This window comes from Selaginella moellendorffii, unplaced genomic scaffold (genome assembly GCF_000143415.4).
Source record: "Selaginella moellendorffii unplaced genomic scaffold, v1.0 SELMOscaffold_39, whole genome shotgun sequence".
NCBI classification, from domain to species: domain Eukaryota; kingdom Viridiplantae; phylum Streptophyta; class Lycopodiopsida; order Selaginellales; family Selaginellaceae; genus Selaginella; species Selaginella moellendorffii.
In genome coordinates, this window is record NW_003314300.1 from 620,774 (window position 1) to 638,114 (window position 17,341).

A 17,341-nucleotide genomic window follows, 5' to 3' on the forward strand; every position below is an offset into this window, starting at 1 on the left:
TAATTAAGTGGAAATGTTACCCGTCTTGTGAATCAACTTGGGAACCTCTTAGGAATCTCTTATTATAAATCTTGCAAATCAATAAAATAATATTTTTCTATAAATCAAAGTTTCGTTTCTCTAGTTCATTGGTACTTGGGTCAATTATGGCAGGCTGACTTCGGCACTTCGGTGCATGGGATCCATAACCATAGGGATAGCTATTATAGACTGATCACAAGTCCCTGCCTCTCTCTCGATGATTCATTTTTGAAAAGGGGTCGTGTAAACAACTTAATTTGCCAGTTTATAATAGTTGTCTAAATCTTCCCAACGAGGTTGATTTCTTGCTCAGAGGAAGTTGGGCCTCTAGCCTTCTCCCTATATTCCTGCGGGCAAGGATGTATCATTCCTTTGTAAGCCAAGTGGTACTCGAAGCAGCAAGGGTGGCTAACTCTGTTAGTCATTTCCTTGTCAGTGACGGCCGAAGGGTGTCTAAATTTTAACGTCTTTGGATGTAGAGGAGAGGTCGTTCCATAACTCATTTAAGTCGGTTCGTTTCCCACATAGTGTCCTTTCCATTAACTTTCGAAGTTGTTTCTTTGACGGTTTGCTAAACTTGGGTATGCATCAATGAGGACATCAATCTTCCCCAAGGGGGGGAGAGTGTCGCGAATATGACATCGGGTATCGAAAAATATTTGTCGGCTAGTCCTTATGGACACTCTTTCCTTACTGCTATGACGGTAAGAGGTCGGTACAATTGGATCCCTTTGGTAACCCCGCTTGTGCTAGTGGAGTTAACTGGGCATTTCGAGTGTACTTAGACCAGATGAGCATAAGGACGGAATTCCTACGTGCTATTAACTAAGCATACTTAGCTTGGTAAGGAGTTCCCGTCTTGTTATGTCTTACACTAGCTAGTGACAAGAACCCTCGGGTATTGAGACTAGTCCCTCAATATCACTAGATGATAGCTTACCGTGTCTACTAAACACCCTCGCTATCATGCCTTTTATGTTAGCCTCATTTCGGTCCCAAATGCTATTTATGAAAAATGTCTAAATTCGCTCATTTGGCATATTTACGGAATGTAAAGATTGGCTTAAACACAATAGTGTTCGTCCCATGTCCAAATTCGCAATCTAGAAACATTCTATATTTAGTAAGTTTCAAGTTTGTCCCAGAGATTAACTCTTGGTACTAAGGGAGGTTTGGGGTGAAAGCCCAAAACGTGTATTCCTTAGGGGGGGGGTGTTCTAAATGTGTATAATAGGGATAGTGGTTGACTCTCGCTAGGTTATCTCGCTCTTTGTTTTACATCTGGCTTAGGTTTAAGCCCAAACTCCACATTGCTTTAGTCAATGGGGTACCCCTCTTCCTTGCATTAGGCCACCGGTATACCAAAATTGTGCCAGACACCATTTGACACCATTTTGTGTGCAGGTGTTGGATATGGGGAGCTGGTGCTCATGGGATTGTATCGGACCCTTGTTTCGTAGCATAACAGGCTTGGAGTTTAGCTTCAAAATTCAGGTGTGCTACACTTTTTTTGTGCGTCTTTTTATGTAGAGTAGTGTTTTTCCTTTGAATCAAGTTTTTTTGGATCTATGGCAGTAGGAGTATTAGACTGAAAGCATTGAAGACCATAGCCAAGAATCCAAAAGGGTGAATCTTGATAACTATAATGTAACACACATAGTTTTCACCCTTTATCCTTTAGTGCACGCAGTCCCCTTTAAATTCTCCTAGTACTGTAAGGATGAACTTAGCATGGTCTCATGCTTAATTAGGTGCTACAATTACTCAAAAACATCTATTTATCTATCTATCTATTGTCTTTCAAAAATTTACTGAAGGAGAGAAGGAATAAAAGGTTAGTTCTATGCATTAGTTTCAAATATTGACTTAGTCTGAGACATTTTCTAACAGCAATTGAAGGTTGTCTTTGATCTTCTAATAGCAAGACATAACTAGAAAAAAAAAACCCTGAAACTCTAAAATATGTTGTATAAAGGTGTGAGTCATCCTTAAATAGTAAAGAAATTAATATTATATTGGAAAATATAGCCTAAACCTATACATGTAATATCCTAAGCATTAGCTATCAACTTTCAATGTTTGAATTAATTTAGTACTTACTTGCTTTTAGTTTTACTAATTTCTAAAATATGCAATATATTTTTGGTTGCATATTCTAGATAAATTCAATTATTAAAGGTATATTTGGTGATGTGTTGGGCACTAAAAACCCTTCAAATGGAAATCCTCCTCTAAAATCATTGCTCACAAGTCACTCCCTTTAGTGCACATCACTAGTGTCATAGGTACCCTTGAGCCCATTAGGCCACAAGTGTCATGGGTATGGCACTTCGAGGGTATTCCAGCAATTTGCCAGCCAAAAAACTTAGCTTACATGGATTTGCCATGTAATCCACTTTCCACATAATCTCATTTTGGTGGGTCTGCACTTCCATGTAAGCTCATTTTGGCATGGAACCCAATTTCCAGAAATATTGTGAGAAAAAGGTGTTAGGTGCCATGATGGCAGGGCATTTTGATCCAGATTTCTATCAAGTTAAGCGTTGTGATCAACTAGTATTTCAATAGTGGTGAGAGCATCTTGGTAAAAGGTATGAATCTAAATATCCTATCCAGTCTATCTCTATCTGAAAATCCTTGTTAGAAGCACTATCGATCATTGGTTGAACGTTTTGGCGCACAATGTCCTTCTGTCTTGAGGAGCTGAGACAGGAATTTGTGCTCAAGGTATTTTGCTTTATTCTCTGAAGGTTTAAAACTCTACTCTTTGCCATGAAGTTTTCCTGAGCCCCTCCAAGATTCTAATCAAGAGCTTCCTCCAAGCATTTCCAGAGCCTCTTCTTGCTTCCAATCAAGCATTTCTAGAGCCTCTTCCCATAGCTACACGGACATTTCTAGAGCCTGGTTCGCTTTTTTTTTATGTTTATACGTCTGTCTCATCTCTCATTTTTCCAGGCCGATTTACCTGAAAATCAAGAGCCTATCATATGAACGAGTGTTTGGGAGCAGCAAGAATTTTTAGAAGAAGAAGTTCCTTGCAACATACTGCCCATCCGTGTTCTTGGACGGGCATTGCAAGGTAACACAATCTTTCGCAGCTATGACATACTTTACGTTTTCCCATGGACGATGGCTGGGAAGCATTCTTTAGCGGTGTCAAATACATCGAGCACTTTGACAACGTTTGATTCGACCGCAGATTCGTGCCTTTGGGTTACGAGACAGCTCTCTTAAAGTTCCTGGGGACCGGCCTCAGCTGCTCGCCAGCAGAAGTGGACGCCTCCAAAACAGCGAGGCTCTAATAGTTTGGCGAGATCTTCTCAACAACATTCTCGGGCAGCAATTCTACCGAAGAGATTCACTCCAGTTCTAGCGACATGATACAGGTGCTACTCATGCACTCCGGAAAGCCAGAGTCGAGGCTGAACATCGAGGAGGCCATTGAATTTCGCAAGAGCTGCAAATGTAGAATGTGCGAAAGGTACCTGAGTATGAGCCTCCAATTCGCGCAGGTGGAGACAGAGCACAAGGAGCTTGTGATGACGATCCGGACCCTCAGGAACGTTGCTTTATACATTGGAATCAAAGTTGGTTTATACATTGAAATTCCGTCTAGGAAACCAATCATTGTCTTAAAAACCAATAAACCAACATCGCCCATATAAAAGACATTTTTTTTCTTGCGTGGGATCTCCTTGTTGGAGAGCCGGAGAGAGAGAGAGAGAGAGAGAGATCTTTTGAAATATCTTTTGAAATGTGAATGCATCAAGTCCATCAAATTATCTCCCTATGCATTTTTAAAGAAGAAAAGAATGCATCCAATGAAAGACACTAGTGATATAAATATTATTGAAGGTTATACTTATGATAACTCTTCAATCCAGAGCAGTTCAATCCTCTCAAATGAAAGATTTTCATCATGTCGTGATTTTTTACTCTACCAAGTGTGAAGTTGCAAATGATTAAGAATCAAGCATTCTATAACATAGTGTGAAGAAAAATAGCTTTACTGGCATTGGAATAATACTACATCTAATCACATCCCACCTAAAAATATATTTTGTCTTAAACATTATAATAACTAATTAAGATAAAAAACTCACTCTTGGTTGCTATTCACTAGGAAAATTTTGGAATATATAAAAATGAAATTTAAATGAAATAATATGTTTAATTTAACAATTATAGAATAATAAAATTAATATTATCAAGTAATAATAACTAATTTGGAATGACAATATAATATAATAAAATAAATAATGATTGAAACTGCTTATTTGAAATAAGATTAAATTTAATCAATGATGAATGTAAAACTAAATTAAAATAATATTATATCTAGAAGAGAAATTATATGAAGTTTCATTTCTATACATTCAAGCTAGCAACATGAAGCATGATGAAGATAAATAAATAGTGGTAAAAATATTATGATTTTAAATTTAACTTTTACTATATACGTGTTTAAGAGAAAATTTATAAAGCTTTATCTACCATAAAAAATCAATCTAAATTTAATAAAATTCAAAGAATAGTTATATTATATTTTTTAATGTTTACTTGTATTTACCACACATAATACACATATACACATAGAAATGTACCAAGGTCAGAGACAATGATATTTTAGAGACCATATTGAAATACACTAAATTTATACTATGCTAAATATGCTTTTTTTGGAACCCAATTAAGAAGCATAAGTAATATTAATTTTGGAAATTATAGAAATTTTATTAAATATATGGGCCAGTTAATTATTATTCACAGAACTAAAACATGTTAGATTTTGTATTTCTATAAATTCTGAAGAAAAACAGCTTAGGAAGTTAACGTTTTTAAGTCCCAAGGGTAAGGAAAATGTGTCACAGCCTCAGTATGTGGTACCAAAAAGCTGCGGTACACAAACCTGTCAAGATTAAGCTTGTTAGTAGGTCACAAGTAACTGTCCACATGAAGTTACACTCGTATAGGTGGTCTTGAAATTATCACATAGAACTGTAAATCCTCATTGCTTGTATTGATTATCTGCGCATTTGAAAGACGACTGAGCCAAAGGAAAAGATTTTTGGGTGCTCACAAACCTGGTGAACTGAATTTACAGGAATCGTCATAGTGCTGTTTCCAGAGATATGGAACTGGAGGACTTCACCAGGATACTCCAATCCCGGTTCTGCCAGAAACAAAGTCCCTTTCCCCTTGAGCACCAAAAATATCTCTTCACAGTCATGACGGTGAATTGGGGTGCCAGATCCAGGAGCAAAAGTTTGCAGCCAAACCTCCAACTGGTGTTCACAGAAGGGAACGAAAAGAATGCTGCGAACCAGGAGCATAAAAATCCGAGACCTCTTTCATGCCGTGATGAACAGCCCCAGCTACAGTCATGTGAGACAATCCCGGACGACCATAGCTGTCTTGCGGAATATCAGAGAGGTTCCTGACTACTAAAATCCCTGAAACAAAACACAAGTTTTTTGTAAATCACTTCTAGAGATACCTGAAGCTCTTGAGAGCGCCGCAAAGGCCAGCACCCAAACCAGCAAGACGCTCCTCATCGAAGAAGCCCTAACTAGATTCTTTCATATCCGGGGTTTAAGATTTCCGACCTTTTATGCAAATATAATGCTCCAAAATAACCTTCAAAATACTTTATAAAATGTGCACAAATACAGTGAAAATCCATCCAAGTTATTTACAGCTATTTTGTTCACCTTGACCAGCAGCAAAGCATTGCATATCCCAGGGTGCAGGAAAATGAACAGCCTCAGCATGTGGTATAGAGAAGCTCTGATAAACAAACCTGGAGCGCAGCAACAGATTTGTTGTGCTACTTTCTTGATGCAATTGAAATATCCAACTTACACCCTAACAGGAGGTCTTGACATTACCGCCGAAAGCTGCACATCCTCGTCCCCTGTGTTGATAATCTGTGCATAGGAATGCGTGCTGAATCGAATGGTGATTTTCCCATTACACAGACCTGGTGGACTGAATTTGGAGGAACCGCTATGGTGCTGTTTTGTGAGAACTGGAACTGGGTGGTTTCACCCGGATGCTCCAATCCTGGTTCTGCCAAGAGCAAAGTTCCGGTCCCTTTGAGCACCAAGAGGACTTCTTCGCAGTCGTGGCGGTGAATTGGAGTGCCAGATCCTGGAGCAAAAGTCTGGAGCCAAACTTCTATCTGATAGGAAAGAAGATGAAAATGTGAGCTATTGTGTGGTTTTTCAGGACCTCTTTCATGCCGTGGTGAACCGCTCCGGCCACAGTGATGTGGGAAATTCCAGAAAGGCCGTAATTTCCTTCGGAAATATCAGAGAGGTTTCTAACAACTGGAAGAGAGAAAAATAAGAGAGAAAGCAAACCAAGAGTTCTGAAATGAAATACCTGAAGAAGAGGGTCTTGAAAAAAGCGTAACGAAGAGAAGCATCCAAACCAAAACACTCTCCATCCACATACCCTAAAACAGAAATAAGCAGAAAATGTTGAAACTCAACACTTTTTGTTTGTAACTAAAGTGAATACGTGCTATTAAAGTTAACCATATTATGATAAGAAATTCATAGAATGTTCCATCAATCTTTTATCTTTTTCGCGGAGCCGCTGTCACAAACTTAAATTTCGCCTTTACAAAGTCACAGAGAAAACAAAAATCTGAAAATTAAAGAAGTCCGTCAACCCACTGCAGATGCCACTGGCTCCACTCCACATCTGAATCATCTTTTTTTGATGAATCACGAAAGCTATCGTAGCATTCAAGCGTCCCGTGGAATCACGAGCAATGTGCCAGTGATCCATCAAAATCAAGCCTCCGCTTTAGCTTGACCAGATCGAGATATGGCAGCAAGAAACTCTCTGGAAGTTGACGAGACGGGAGAATTTTAGCTGCGAAAACACGGATGATCAGCATGGAGGATTTAGTGCGCTGATGCTGGCGGTGAGAATTTCTGTTGGCGCTGGCGAAGAGTACAAACTCTTGTCAGCTGAAAACTCTCTCGCCAGGGAAAGTTTTCGCATTTGATGCAAGCCAAGCGCGAGAGACCCACCAGCCTTGAAATCGTGTCAGCTGACAACCCGGTCGTGGATCATGCTTGGCTCGCACAATTCTCTCGGCCGCTTGCCAGAGTCGATCGTTCATAAGCAAACCGTGAAGTTGGATCGATCCAACCAACGACCATAACGAACTTCATTCTCAGCTGACACGGGTTTCCCAGAAAACAGTTTTCGCTGCTTTTGTCTCAAGAGGATCAACTGGAGGAGCGGAAGCTTCCGGCAGTGACCATCCATCTCTCAACACTTCTCCTGAAAAACCAAAGAGAAAAACTAGAAGAATCAGTGCTTTGAAAACCCATGAAAAGTCACGCACTACTCCCTCCCTAGATCGAGATCTTCTATCTGATCAAGCTGGAATAGCTGAAGCTCGGGGGAGTCACGTACGCCATCGAGACGCTCTCCCGCGACGCGGTGATGTCCACGATCGCCTCCGTCTGCACCGAGAAGTGGAACGTCATCGGCGGCTCCTCCACCTCGCGCTTCCCCTCGATCATCCGCACGACCTCGTCCATCGCCGGCCGGGATCCGGCGTTCTCCTGGATGCACCACAGCGCGATGTGGACGAGCCGCGTCGCCACCTTCTCGCTCGCGGAGCTCCGGACTTTGGGATCCACCACGCCCATCAAATTCCCCAGCCGGACCTCGTTCACCACCCACGCCGGGAAGTACCACGCCAGATCGATGTTCATCCTCGACACCTCCAAGTTCTTCCGCCCGCCAATGATCTCGAGAAGAACCATGCCGAAGCTGTAGACGTCGCATTTCTTGGTGGCGATGGAATGGAGCAGCCATTCCGGGGCCAAATATCCAGGCGTTCCTCGCACACACGTGATGACCTGGCTCACATCGTGGTCGTCCAATTGCTTGGACATTCCGAAATCCGCCACCTTTGCCACGAAGCGATCGTCGAGTAGGATATTCTGGGGCTTCACGTCCAGGTGGATAATAGGCTCGCTACACTCCTCGTGGAGATAGGCCAGGCCACGTGCCGTGCCCAGAGCGATCTCGATCCGGCGATCCCAGCTGAGCGTTCGGAGCTCCGGGGATCGATTCCCATCCCCAATTCCCTCCGCGCCGCCACCGCCGCCGCCACCGCCACTACCGCCGCTGCTACCGCCGCCGCCAAACAGCCACCGATCCAGCGATCCATTGGGCATGAATTCGTAGACGAGCATGCGCTGCGAATCCTCGAGGCAAAATCCGCACAGCCGGACGACGTTCATGTGATTGATGCTCCCGATCGTCGCGACCTCGGCGATGAATTGTCGCGCGCCCTGCGTGCCAGTGCCCTCGAGCTTCTTCACCGCGACGTGCCGCCCATCGCCCAGGAATCCCTCGTACACCGATCCAAATCCCCCAGCTCCAAGCTTCCGGGAGAATCCCTTGGTCGCGGACGCGAGCACCGAGTAGGAGAATCGCTGGGGCAGCCCGCGGACGCTCGAGAGCACCGCGTTGAGATCGCTGTCGGCCTTGTTCTTGCGGCGATTCCTCCACACCAGGACCGCCAGCACCGCTGCCAGGACGATCGCGGCGGCGGCGATGCCCGCCACGAGCTGGACGACCCTGTTCTTGGATCCACCGCCCTCCGGCGCGGCCATGGAGATCGGACCCATCAGGAGCTTGGCGTTCTGGAACTTGATGAAAGCGTCCACTGCCGGATCCTCCGCCATGCTCCCGATCACCGCATCGCCCACGAAGAAGCACTCGCGGGATCGATCGTTGTAGAAGAGCGCCATGCACTGGCAATTGGAGAGGCAATCGGTGGAGCACTCCTGGAGCGAGGATCGCTTGCTGGGCGCCACGAATCCGGTGGAGAAGTAGCGGATCCCGGTAGCGTTGAGGAAGTGGTGATTGTAGATCTCGTTCTCGCAGACCATCGGCTGGGGGATTCCTGTGCTTGGGGCCGAGCAAGCGCCGCCGCCGCTAGCATTCCCGCCAAAGCTCTCGTTCCCCTTGCTGTGGATCTCCACGCATCGGCATTTCCCTCCGGCCTCGCAGATCCCATAGGGGCCGCAAGCCAGCGGCAGCTTGCACGGATCATCGCCCGAGAATCGTGAGTCGGGTAGCCAGTCCGAGGAGGATCGATCCAGGCCATAGACGACAAGGTCGCCGTTTGGATCCAGCCTAAGAAACGGAAGAACGAGAGGATCGCTTCTCCTGGAAGCCAAGATCTCGAGAGATTTCCCGGCGCCGCAAGAATCGTGGCCGAGAATGAGATTGTTCCCGGAGAAGCCAAGAGCCGCCGGGCATGACGATGATGATCCTTCCAGCCTCCAGAGATTGTATGGCTGGGATCGCAGCGAGAGCGTGAGGGTTTCTTGTGAGACCGCCGCCGCGAAGAATCCCTGCGAGAACTGCGTCGCCGCGCTGCCATTCCTGGCCGAGCTCGTGAGGCTCATCCCGGATTTGAGCGCTTGCCCGGGCAGCATCGTGTCGCCGGGGGAATCGAAGCTCTGCCATATCCTAGCGCCGCTCTCGTCGAAGAAGGCGAGATTTCCCGATTCCTCCAGCTCGATCCCTGCGATGCCGTTCACATCCAGCTTCCAAGTGAGCGATCCTTGAGAGTTGAGAAGGATGAACTTCTTGTGCGTCCCCGTGAGCAAAAGGCTCGATCCATCGCCGGTGGAGCCGGTCCTGTTCGCGATCCACACCGGCACCGCCGCGCGCGCCTTGCCGCTGGCTGGGCCCTGCATCATCACGCACAGGAAGAAATCGCCGGTGGCATTGGGATCGAAGAACGCGAGCGCGAACGTCCCGTTGTCGCTCGCGAAATCCACGCTGCCATTGCCGAGAATCCGATACTTCCCTGGCCCGCTCGCGATCGAAACCTCGGTGAGATTCGCTAGATTGTTGATGCGCTGCCCTGGCGCGAGATCATACTTCACGGCCTGCGAGAATCCCGTCGTCGCGACGATCGCAAGGAGGCGCCATAGAAGTAGCATTATCATCTTCTCATGGGGGAAGCTCCGCTAGCTCCCTAGCGAGAGGATTTGAACTGGTGGACATTCCGCCACGTAAAGTAGACAGTGTCCACCGTCGATCCAGACTTTTTCACCGTTGGATCTAATCTGGTGGATCAAATAATAAAAGTGCTGTCACCGTTGGATCTTTCGTCGTGGCAAACATGCACCGTTGGATCCAAACTGGCGATTCTGGGAATAATCAATGCCCTCGTTTAGGGTTTATGCGAGAAACAGGGGTGCGGTGCTGCATTTCCAGCGGTCAGTGTGCTGATCTTGACGCTTCCCAGAGGGAAAATCACGCAGTTTTACCTACATTGGCCGGCCCATTCATCCGCCCATTGATTGTGGCGCACAGTACTTCCAGCAAGAAAGAAAAAAGAAAGATCTGCGAGGAGCGTGACCGGTCCCAGTGATCGCTGCCAGGCGCTGTTGGGCGATGGTTTTCTTCACATTGCTGGAAGGAGGGTAGAGAATGGGTGTTTTCTTGTGGCGATTTAATGCCGCTGCCGGCGATTTGCAAGGAATTTACTTTGCGCTTGAGACTGGAGGGGGATCCCTTTCGTTCTGGGCCTCTTCTTCTCTAGCAGTGGCTTGCTAGATTTGAGAGGAAGAGTTGGAGCATTCATTCTGCTCCAGGGCCTCCCTAAGATTCAATGACGCTGCTTCTCGTTTTGCTGGCCGGTTGCTACGCTCTCACATTCGCTGGCTCTCCAGGAGCGTCAGCGAAGGAAATGCAAGCAGTCACCCGCAGCGATGGAATTTGCAAGGAGCTCGTCGCTCCTCACGGTTTCCACTGCGAGGAGTTCATGGTAAGTTTGATTGGAATGGTGACTTTCCTTTCATTTCTCACATCTCTCACTCCTGTGTGTTGTGACTCTTCTTCTTCCAGATCCAAACTCAGGACGGATACCTTCTGGGACTGCAAAGAGTTTATCGCAAGATACAGAAGAGTGGTCGCACAGTTATCCTCTACCACGGCATTGACAATGTAAGTTCTTCCAGGAGAGGTTCCCGTTTCGTCGCTAATTTTCTGGATCGAAGCATTGCAGGGTGGAGATATCTGGCTGCTGAATCCTCCGAGACAATCTTTGGCGCTCATGCTTGCGAATCGAGGGCACGAAGTCTGGATCCCAAACACGAGAACGAGCACGTATAGCTACGGCCATGTTTCGCTCAGCAAAGATGACAAGGTTCCTGGAAATCTTTTCTTTTACGCTCTTTCTATGCCATAGCCTTTGTGTTCTTCCTTTTTACTGTGAAAAGCAATTCTTCTTTTTCCACAGATGTATTGGGACTGGAGCTTGGACGAGCTCGTGAATTACGATCTCCCAGCAGTGGTGGAGCAAGTTACTGCCAAAAGTGAGACGCAAAAAGTTGACTTTGTTGCGTATTCCCAGGTAAGTTTCTTTTTTCAAGGGTGATTGTTTCGTGAGATCTGGCTGGATTTCAGTCTTCTCAAGCGTTGTTGGGAGCATTCTCCGAGGGCAAATTGGTGGATCAAATCTCCAAGGCAGTGATGATAGCTCCTGTGGCTTATGTCTCGCACACAACCAGTCCAATTGCTCTCATAGCTACCAGGTTTAATCTTGGTCTAGTTCTCGTCGGCCTCAACATCTACGAATTCAATCCCAGATCGTAAGCTACTCGAGCTAAAATTCTATTTTTTCACTAGCTGGGTCTCCGACTTACAGGACTTCTGGAGCAAAGATCCTGGAAACTCTGTGCGTCACGGTCAACATTTGCGAGAGTGACATTCTATCACTGATAACAGGTCTGTGGAGCGCATGTTTTTGTTTCTTAAAAAACTAAAGCTTGGATCTCTCAAAGGCCCCAATTGCTGCGTTGACGACACAAGGATGGGATTTATAAACAAATACGAGCTCCAGTCGACCTCTGTCAAGAATTGGAACCATCTGGGACAGCGTAAGCCAAAAAAAACAAAAACTCATTTTTCCTAGGAAACAGTGTCATGCTGGCCGATCTTTTGCTCCTCCAGTGTTCCAGAAGAAAAGCTTCACCAAATTCGACTATGGCGAGAAGGAGAACCAGGAGCGCTATGGCACGAAAGGAGTGCCAGAGTACTTGCCCTCGAGAATTCCCACGGATATCCCGATGATGCTCATCCACGGCGGGAAAGATGCTCTGGCCGATCCAGACGACGTCCACAGGCTCTTGGGCGAGCTCAAACAAACTCCAGAAAAGGTCCTCTTCTTGCCGCACTACGCCCACTTTGACTTTGTTCTTGGGACAAGCGCGAGCAAAGACGTCTACGAGGGCATCGTCAACTTCTTGGAATCGTGAAGGGTTGACCAAGACGTGGACTTGTTCACTGGAGTGTTGACTGTATTAGTCAACTTGCTGCTAAAGACGCTTATCATAATAATGTCGATGTAGTATAGTGGTGAGTATTTCCGCCTGTCACGCGGACGACCCGGGTTCGATCCCCGGCATCGGCGAATAGCACAGCTTTTGCGCCTTTCACGAACAAGAAGCGATGTTTTTCCTTTCACGAGAGATGGGCGATCGCAATGGGACAAGAATAAGAATGTTCTTCACACTCTTTTCCCGATTGCGAGGGCTTCGATTGCGAGGATGGCGATGGCGAGAGCTGGGATTTTGATGGTTTTCTCGCTGGTGTTGGTATCCAAAGCCTGCGGTGACTGCCGGCTCACAGACATCTGGAGCTGCGTTCCAGCAGTGACCAAGCGGGTTGATCCAACCAGCGATTGCTGCGATCTTATCCAAGTGATCAGCCTCAATTGCCTGTGCTCCGCGGCGATCGGCCGAGACGCCGCTGCGCGAGGCGTGGATGTGCGGCGAGCCGTGGAGCTGCCGCTCAAATGCGGGCGAGAGGTCGGACTGGAATACACCTGCGCAGGTGAGAGAGAGATGAGAATTCAATCGTGTGAGCGATCGATCGGTGTTTGCTTTGCTTGTTCTCCAGGAATCCCGTTCAATGGCGGGAGATAGATCCCCGCGTACGGTAGAACTTTTTTTTCCGTGTTCTTTTACTTTACACAGTAATCTCAATCGCCATCGATCGAGCAATCCTTTACGAGTTGAAGAACTCCACGACTTTGGGGTAGACGAGATCTTTCGCGTTGTATGACACCACGAAGTCGAGATGCGCGTAGTCTGGGAGGAAGACGAGCTCGGGCTTGGATTGGAGCTCAGAGACGAGCTGCGCGACGTTTTGTGGAGCGGCGAGAGCGTCCTTGGCAGCGTAGAAGAAGAGGAACGGGATTGTTCTTGGGATGTTGGGAAGCGAGTACGTCGGGGGAGAGATCCAGCCGTAGCGGACGAGGTTTTGCCAGAATCCATAGTCAAACTTGTCGAAGCTCTTGCCTCGGAACTCTAGAAGTTTGTAGGAATCTCGTGAGCGAAGCGAAGTTGGCGAGAGAAAGAAAAGCGGGCTTACGTTGCGCGAGATGGCCAAAGTTCTTTGCGGATGTTGATTGAGGCTCGTAAATTTCGTAGTACGCTCGGCGTGTGTCATTGATGCAGCAATTTGGACCTGCGTGAATCAGAGTTCTTGGTGAAAGATGGCGACCTTTGATTCGAAATCGATCGAGAGAACGGACAACGTACCTGCGAGAAGCGTGACAAAGTTTTCGGTGCATTCTGGATCATCCGAGAGCTTGCAAAGGTACTCAGTCACAGGTTTGTTCTGACTGGAAAGAACAAAAAGAAGAAAAAGAGACAAAGTAAGAAAGATCCAGATACACATGAAAAGACACCGAGGACACGTACGCTCGGAGGCTGAATTCGTAGATGCCGAGCGATGCAATGAGCTACACAAAATTGGAAGAACATGAGAAAGAGTAGTGAAAGAACAGAGAAGAAAAAACACTATACCAGATCGAGATGAGTTTGAGCTCCAAGAGTGAGAAGCGAGGTTGCGTGATCAACATAAGCAACTGGAGCAAGCATCACAGCTTTTTCCACAATGTCAACGAGCCTGTGCTCGGAGAACGCTGCGAATGCCGCTTGAGTTCCCTGCTCAATAAAAGAAAAAAAGAAAAAAAGCCTGTAAGTCTCAAGAAAGACTAAAATTCTCTGAGCTCGATCGAAGCAGACACGAACAGAGCTCAAGAAAATCCTGAGAGACAAAAGAGCAAAACGAGAGAAAAGAAATCATTTCGATCGAAGAAGGCACGAATAGAGCTCAAGAAACTAGAAAATCCTGAGAAAAAAAATTCCCATACCTGTGAGTAGCCAACGTACAAGACCTTGCTGTTCGTTCTCGCGTAAACCATCTCCAGCATTGCCTGGAGATCATACGCCGAGAGCTCGTCCACGCTCCAATCCCAAAATTCCTATCAAAGAAGAAGAAGATCATGCCGGTGGAAGATTTTGGATGATCTTACCCTGTCCGATCTGCTGTAAGAGACATGGCCATAGCTGAATTCGCTGGTTCTCACATTGGCGATCCACACGTCGTGGCCAGCGTCGGCGAGGATGAACGCCAGAGACTCCGGAGGCGCATTGAGCACCCAAATATCCCCGCCCTAAAAAATGGAGGAGAGATTTAAGGGGAAAACGAAGAACCCTAAAACCCCTGTTCTTACAATGAGAATGCCATGGTTGAGGAACACTGGCTTCTTTCGCTCGCCAATGTAGTTCGCGCTCCACACTCTTTGCACGCCCAGAAGGAACCCATCCTTCGTCTCGACCTACATCGCCACCATCGATGATCCATGGATGAGAGAAACCCTCGAGAGAAATGGGATTCTTACAGCCAATTCCTCGCATTGGTATCCGTAAGGCTGGACGAGCTTCACGCAGAGACCGTCTGCGCGATTCAATCCTCCCCGGAATGTGGGCAGCGCGCGAGAGAATTGGATCTTCCAGCAGCAGAGGAGGACTGACAGCACGATGATTGGCGAGCTCATCTGGAAGAACAGGGGAAAGAATCTTTTCTTTCTCCCTCGGAATGAATCCACTCGAGAGAAAAACACGAGAACTCGCTCTCTTCCGGCGAAGATTGGTCCCTCCCTGGATCAATTAATGCCGCCGCTACTGGCAGAGCGAAAGGAAAGAATCGAGAGAAAATCTCTCGAAAAGCTCTGGATTGTACAAAGCCGTGCCAGTGCTGCCAGTGCCACCAGGGGAGGAAGAAAGAAAGCCAAACACTCACACGCGAATGTTTCTCTTTCTCGCTTTCCCCTAGCAGCGCATCAAATCGCTCGCTCGCGAAGAACTCCGCGAGGAGAGAGAGAGATAGAGGCGGAAAAATTTCTACTAACGAAAATCTCGCTCGCATCCACAAATCAGGGCTCGATCGCGCGAGGAGAGTAAGAGTTTGGTGGAAAGACAAGCAAACTTTGAGGTGGTGGTAGTACCATGGATCAATGCACTCTCGCACATCGCATTCCAATTACTACAGCGCTTTCTTTGTGGCACTGCGTTAGGTGGTAGAGCATTGATGGAAGAACCCTAAAACCAGGGGATGGAGCCTAGAAGCAGGGGAGCGAGGGAATTCTGTCCTGCCAGGCCTTTTTAATACCAATCCGCGTCGAATCCTGGCCGGAGTAGCATCAAAAAGTGTGCCCACGACCGGAATTCCAAGAACCATGCTGGAATTCAAAAACTATTTCCCCGGATTCCTCCCTGAGCGCTTTGATCTCGCGGGAATGGGTCTCCAAAGAGGAATCGGGGCTACCAGGATGCGTAGCTGCTCGCAAGCAGCACATAGGAAGCTGGGTCGTCGGCCTCGATGACGTTCCTGCCCGCAAATTTCCCTCCAGGCTCGTGGATCTTGCTTGCGCTCATCAATGCCGCCCACGCCACGCCATTGGGTTGATCCGGCATCCCCTCCGCGAGCTCCCGCGCGGTCGCCATCCTCCCAGCCCTCCCAAATCCATCGATCAAGCACACATAGTGCTCCCTGGACGCCTCCAATCCATAGTCGCGAGCCATGGACGCCGCGAATTCCCAACTCTCCTCCACCGATCCAGTCCGGCTGCACGCCGAGAGGAGAATCACGAAGCAAATCTCGTTGGGTCTCACTCCCTCCATCGCCATCTCCTGGAACATCGCGATCGCGGCCAGCAATCGACCCGACTGGGCATAGCCGGCGATCATCGCCGCCCAGGACACAACATTCCGGACAGGCATCGCGCCGAATAGCCGCTGGGCCACGCGCAGCAGTCCGTACTGAGAATATGCCGCGAGAATCGCCGTCCACGAGACGACGGTTCGATCCGGGATGGCATCAAACGCTCGCTTTGCCCCGCGCAGATCCCCGTTCTGGGCATATCCCGCCACCATGGTGTTATAAGTGGCATAGCTCTTCTCCACCATGGTGGCAACCAGCCTCTCCGCGTCCTCCATCTGGCCGCTCCGCGTATATGCTTGCACCATGGTGTTTTGTGCTACCACGTCGTACACCGGCATCTCGTCAAACAGTACCTTCGCATCTTCCAAATGCCCAGCTTGGGCATATGCTGCTAGTATGGTTGTGTAGGAACGAATGTTCCATTCTGGCATATTCTGGAATATTATGCTACCCTCATCGTTCCTGTGCGCTACTAGATATGCTTCTAAGAGAGTGTTATAAGAAATAAGATCCCACAAAGGCATTCTTTGGAAGAGATCATTCGCGCCATCGCAATGCCTTGTTCGGGCAAATGCTGCGATCAAAGTGTTCCATGAAACAACGTCTTTCTCTGGAATAGAATCGAAGATCTCCTTCGCCTCGGTGGATCTCCCGGAGTTTCCATAGGCCTGAAGCATCGAATTCCACGAAATCACGTCCCTCTCGCCCATGGAATCGAACAAGAGCTTGGCATTGTCGACATAGCCATGGCGAACAAACACCGCGATCATGATGTTCCAGGAGAAGAGATTGGGCGATTCGATCGCGGCAAAGGTCGCACAGGCATCCTCGAGCGCGCCACACTGGCTATACGTTTCAATCAAGAGATTGCTGAGGTATCTAGAGCTGCTTGCTTCGCTCGATCGGATCGATGCGTGGATCTGCCTTAGGGCAGCCAGATCTCTCGCGCGCCCACAAGATTGGACAAGCGCTGCGAGATTGTCCTCGAAACTCCTAGCCAAGTTTCGTGCCATCTTTGATAATTCAAAAAAAAAAAGATACCCGTGAATATTCTCGGTGCTGAAGAGATTAGGGTTAGGGTTCTTGAGGGATTGGAGACGGCAGAAAATCGATCGATGGCAGCGCTTCTGGGGATCGGCCGCAGGCTCGGGCTGGCGCCATCGGCGTCTAGATTTGGATCCACAGCAGGTTCTCAAGCGCGGTTTTACGCCAAGTCAAGCTACGCCGAGGAGCACAAGGGTGGGATGGG

The 17,341-nt window shown here is 47.7% G+C and overlaps 6 protein-coding genes and 1 non-coding gene across 8 annotated transcripts; 2 read left to right on the top strand and 5 right to left on the bottom strand.

Annotated features, from left to right (window-relative positions):
* Positions 1–4,790: 4,790 nt before the first annotated feature.
* Positions 4,791–5,595, bottom strand: LOC9659304 (auxin-binding protein 1). Its single transcript, XM_002978988.2, has 5 exons — positions 5,519–5,595; positions 5,368–5,474; positions 5,106–5,306; positions 4,985–5,049; positions 4,791–4,930 (listed from the first exon to the last, which is right to left on the bottom strand). The coding sequence occupies exons 1-5, from the start codon at positions 5,574–5,576 to the stop codon at positions 4,843–4,845; spliced, it is 519 nt and encodes a 172-aa protein (XP_002979034.2). The 5' UTR covers positions 5,577–5,595; the 3' UTR covers positions 4,791–4,842.
* A 59-nt stretch (positions 5,596–5,654) lies between these two features.
* Positions 5,655–6,464, bottom strand: LOC112349520 (auxin-binding protein 1-like). The gene is made up of 5 exons (XM_024684106.1): positions 6,406–6,464; positions 6,253–6,350; positions 6,002–6,202; positions 5,884–5,948; positions 5,655–5,821 (listed from the first exon to the last, which is right to left on the bottom strand). The coding sequence occupies exons 1-5, from the start codon at positions 6,446–6,448 to the stop codon at positions 5,710–5,712; spliced, it is 519 nt and encodes a 172-aa protein (XP_024539874.1). The 5' UTR covers positions 6,449–6,464; the 3' UTR covers positions 5,655–5,709.
* Positions 6,465–6,622: 158 nt separating this feature from the next.
* On the bottom strand, positions 6,623–10,230 carry LOC9659808 (G-type lectin S-receptor-like serine/threonine-protein kinase SD2-5). Of its 2 annotated transcripts, none has more exons than XM_024683983.1 (2): positions 7,456–10,230; positions 6,623–7,320 (listed from the first exon to the last, which is right to left on the bottom strand). In XM_024683983.1, the coding sequence occupies exons 1-2, from the start codon at positions 10,017–10,019 to the stop codon at positions 7,266–7,268; spliced, it is 2,619 nt and encodes an 872-aa protein (XP_024539751.1). In that variant the 5' UTR covers positions 10,020–10,230; the 3' UTR covers positions 6,623–7,265. The 2 variants fall into 2 exon arrangements, with proteins under 2 accessions (XP_024539751.1, XP_024539752.1); XM_024683984.1 differs by having other exon boundaries at positions 7,385–10,227.
* A 33-nt stretch (positions 10,231–10,263) lies between these two features.
* Positions 10,264–12,543, top strand: LOC9659809 (triacylglycerol lipase 1). The gene is made up of 8 exons (XM_002978864.2): positions 10,264–10,843; positions 10,924–11,022; positions 11,084–11,224; positions 11,318–11,431; positions 11,485–11,669; positions 11,726–11,805; positions 11,862–11,957; positions 12,031–12,543. Exons 1-8 carry the CDS (start codon positions 10,688–10,690, stop codon positions 12,333–12,335), a joined length of 1,176 nt encoding a protein of 391 aa, XP_002978910.2. The 5' UTR covers positions 10,264–10,687; the 3' UTR covers positions 12,336–12,543.
* On the top strand, positions 12,419–12,490 carry TRNAD-GUC. The gene has a single exon. It is a non-coding gene; the product is annotated as a tRNA-Asp (tRNA).
* Positions 12,544–12,973: 430 nt separating the features above from the next.
* Positions 12,974–15,631, bottom strand: LOC9659305 (triacylglycerol lipase 1). The gene is made up of 9 exons (XM_024684078.1): positions 14,771–15,631; positions 14,603–14,707; positions 14,402–14,542; positions 14,240–14,350; positions 13,890–14,030; positions 13,785–13,825; positions 13,623–13,705; positions 13,453–13,548; positions 12,974–13,388 (listed from the first exon to the last, which is right to left on the bottom strand). The coding sequence occupies exons 1-9, from the start codon at positions 14,924–14,926 to the stop codon at positions 13,087–13,089; spliced, it is 1,176 nt and encodes a 391-aa protein (XP_024539846.1). The 5' UTR covers positions 14,927–15,631; the 3' UTR covers positions 12,974–13,086.
* On the bottom strand, positions 15,258–17,105 carry LOC112349461 (pentatricopeptide repeat-containing protein At4g02750-like). Its single transcript, XM_024683911.1, has one exon. The coding sequence runs from the start codon at positions 17,103–17,105 to the stop codon at positions 15,693–15,695; it is 1,413 nt and encodes a 470-aa protein (XP_024539679.1). The 3' UTR covers positions 15,258–15,692.
* Positions 17,106–17,341: the final 236 nt, after the last annotated feature.

What these genes read in the sequence shown, in the direction of transcription:
- LOC112349520 (XM_024684106.1), bottom strand. Translation starts at nt 6,448, where the DNA reads ATGCTTCTCTTCGTTACGCTTTTTTCAAGACCCTCTTCTTCAG. An exon ending in TTCACCACGGCATGAAAGAG is followed by an intron (nt 6,203 to 6,252) that starts GTCCTGAAAAAC and finishes CTTTCCTATCAG; the next exon opens with ATAGAAGTTTGGCTCCAGAC. An exon ending in CTCCAAATTCAGTCCACCAG is followed by an intron (nt 5,949 to 6,001) that starts GTCTGTGTAATG and finishes TCCTATGCACAG; the next exon opens with ATTATCAACACAGGGGACGA.
- LOC9659808 (XM_024683983.1), bottom strand. Translation starts at nt 10,019, where the DNA reads ATGATAATGCTACTTCTATGGCGCCTCCTTGCGATCGTCGCGACGACG. An exon ending in CGGGAGAGCGTCTCGATGGC is followed by an intron (nt 7,321 to 7,455) that starts GTACGTGACTCC and finishes TTGGTTTTTCAG; the next exon opens with GAGAAGTGTTGAGAGATGGA.
- LOC9659304 (XM_002978988.2), bottom strand. Translation starts at nt 5,576, where the DNA reads ATGAGGAGCGTCTTGCTGGTTTGGGTGCTGGCCTTTGCGGCGCTCTCA. An exon ending in GGCGCTCTCAAGAGCTTCAG is followed by an intron (nt 5,475 to 5,518) that starts GTATCTCTAGAA and finishes GTTTTGTTTCAG; the next exon opens with GGATTTTAGTAGTCAGGAAC. An exon ending in CTGTAAATTCAGTTCACCAG is followed by an intron (nt 5,050 to 5,105) that starts GTTTGTGAGCAC and finishes TCAAATGCGCAG; the next exon opens with ATAATCAATACAAGCAATGA.
- LOC9659809 (XM_002978864.2), top strand. Translation starts at nt 10,688, where the DNA reads ATGACGCTGCTTCTCGTTTTGCTGGCCGGTTGCTACGCTCTCACATTC. An exon ending in TACGAATTCAATCCCAGATC is followed by an intron (nt 11,670 to 11,725) that starts GTAAGCTACTCG and finishes TCCGACTTACAG; the next exon opens with GACTTCTGGAGCAAAGATCC. An exon ending in CATTCTATCACTGATAACAG is followed by an intron (nt 11,806 to 11,861) that starts GTCTGTGGAGCG and finishes GATCTCTCAAAG; the next exon opens with GCCCCAATTGCTGCGTTGAC.
- LOC9659305 (XM_024684078.1), bottom strand. Translation starts at nt 14,926, where the DNA reads ATGAGCTCGCCAATCATCGTGCTGTCAGTCCTCCTCTGCTGCTGGAAG. An exon ending in TCAACCATGGCATTCTCATT is followed by an intron (nt 14,543 to 14,602) that starts GTAAGAACAGGG and finishes TCCATTTTTTAG; the next exon opens with GGCGGGGATATTTGGGTGCT. An exon ending in CTTACAGCAGATCGGACAGG is followed by an intron (nt 14,351 to 14,401) that starts GTAAGATCATCC and finishes CTTCTTTGATAG; the next exon opens with GAATTTTGGGATTGGAGCGT.
- LOC112349461 (XM_024683911.1), bottom strand. Translation starts at nt 17,105, where the DNA reads ATGGCACGAAACTTGGCTAGGAGTTTCGAGGACAATCTCGCAGCGCTT.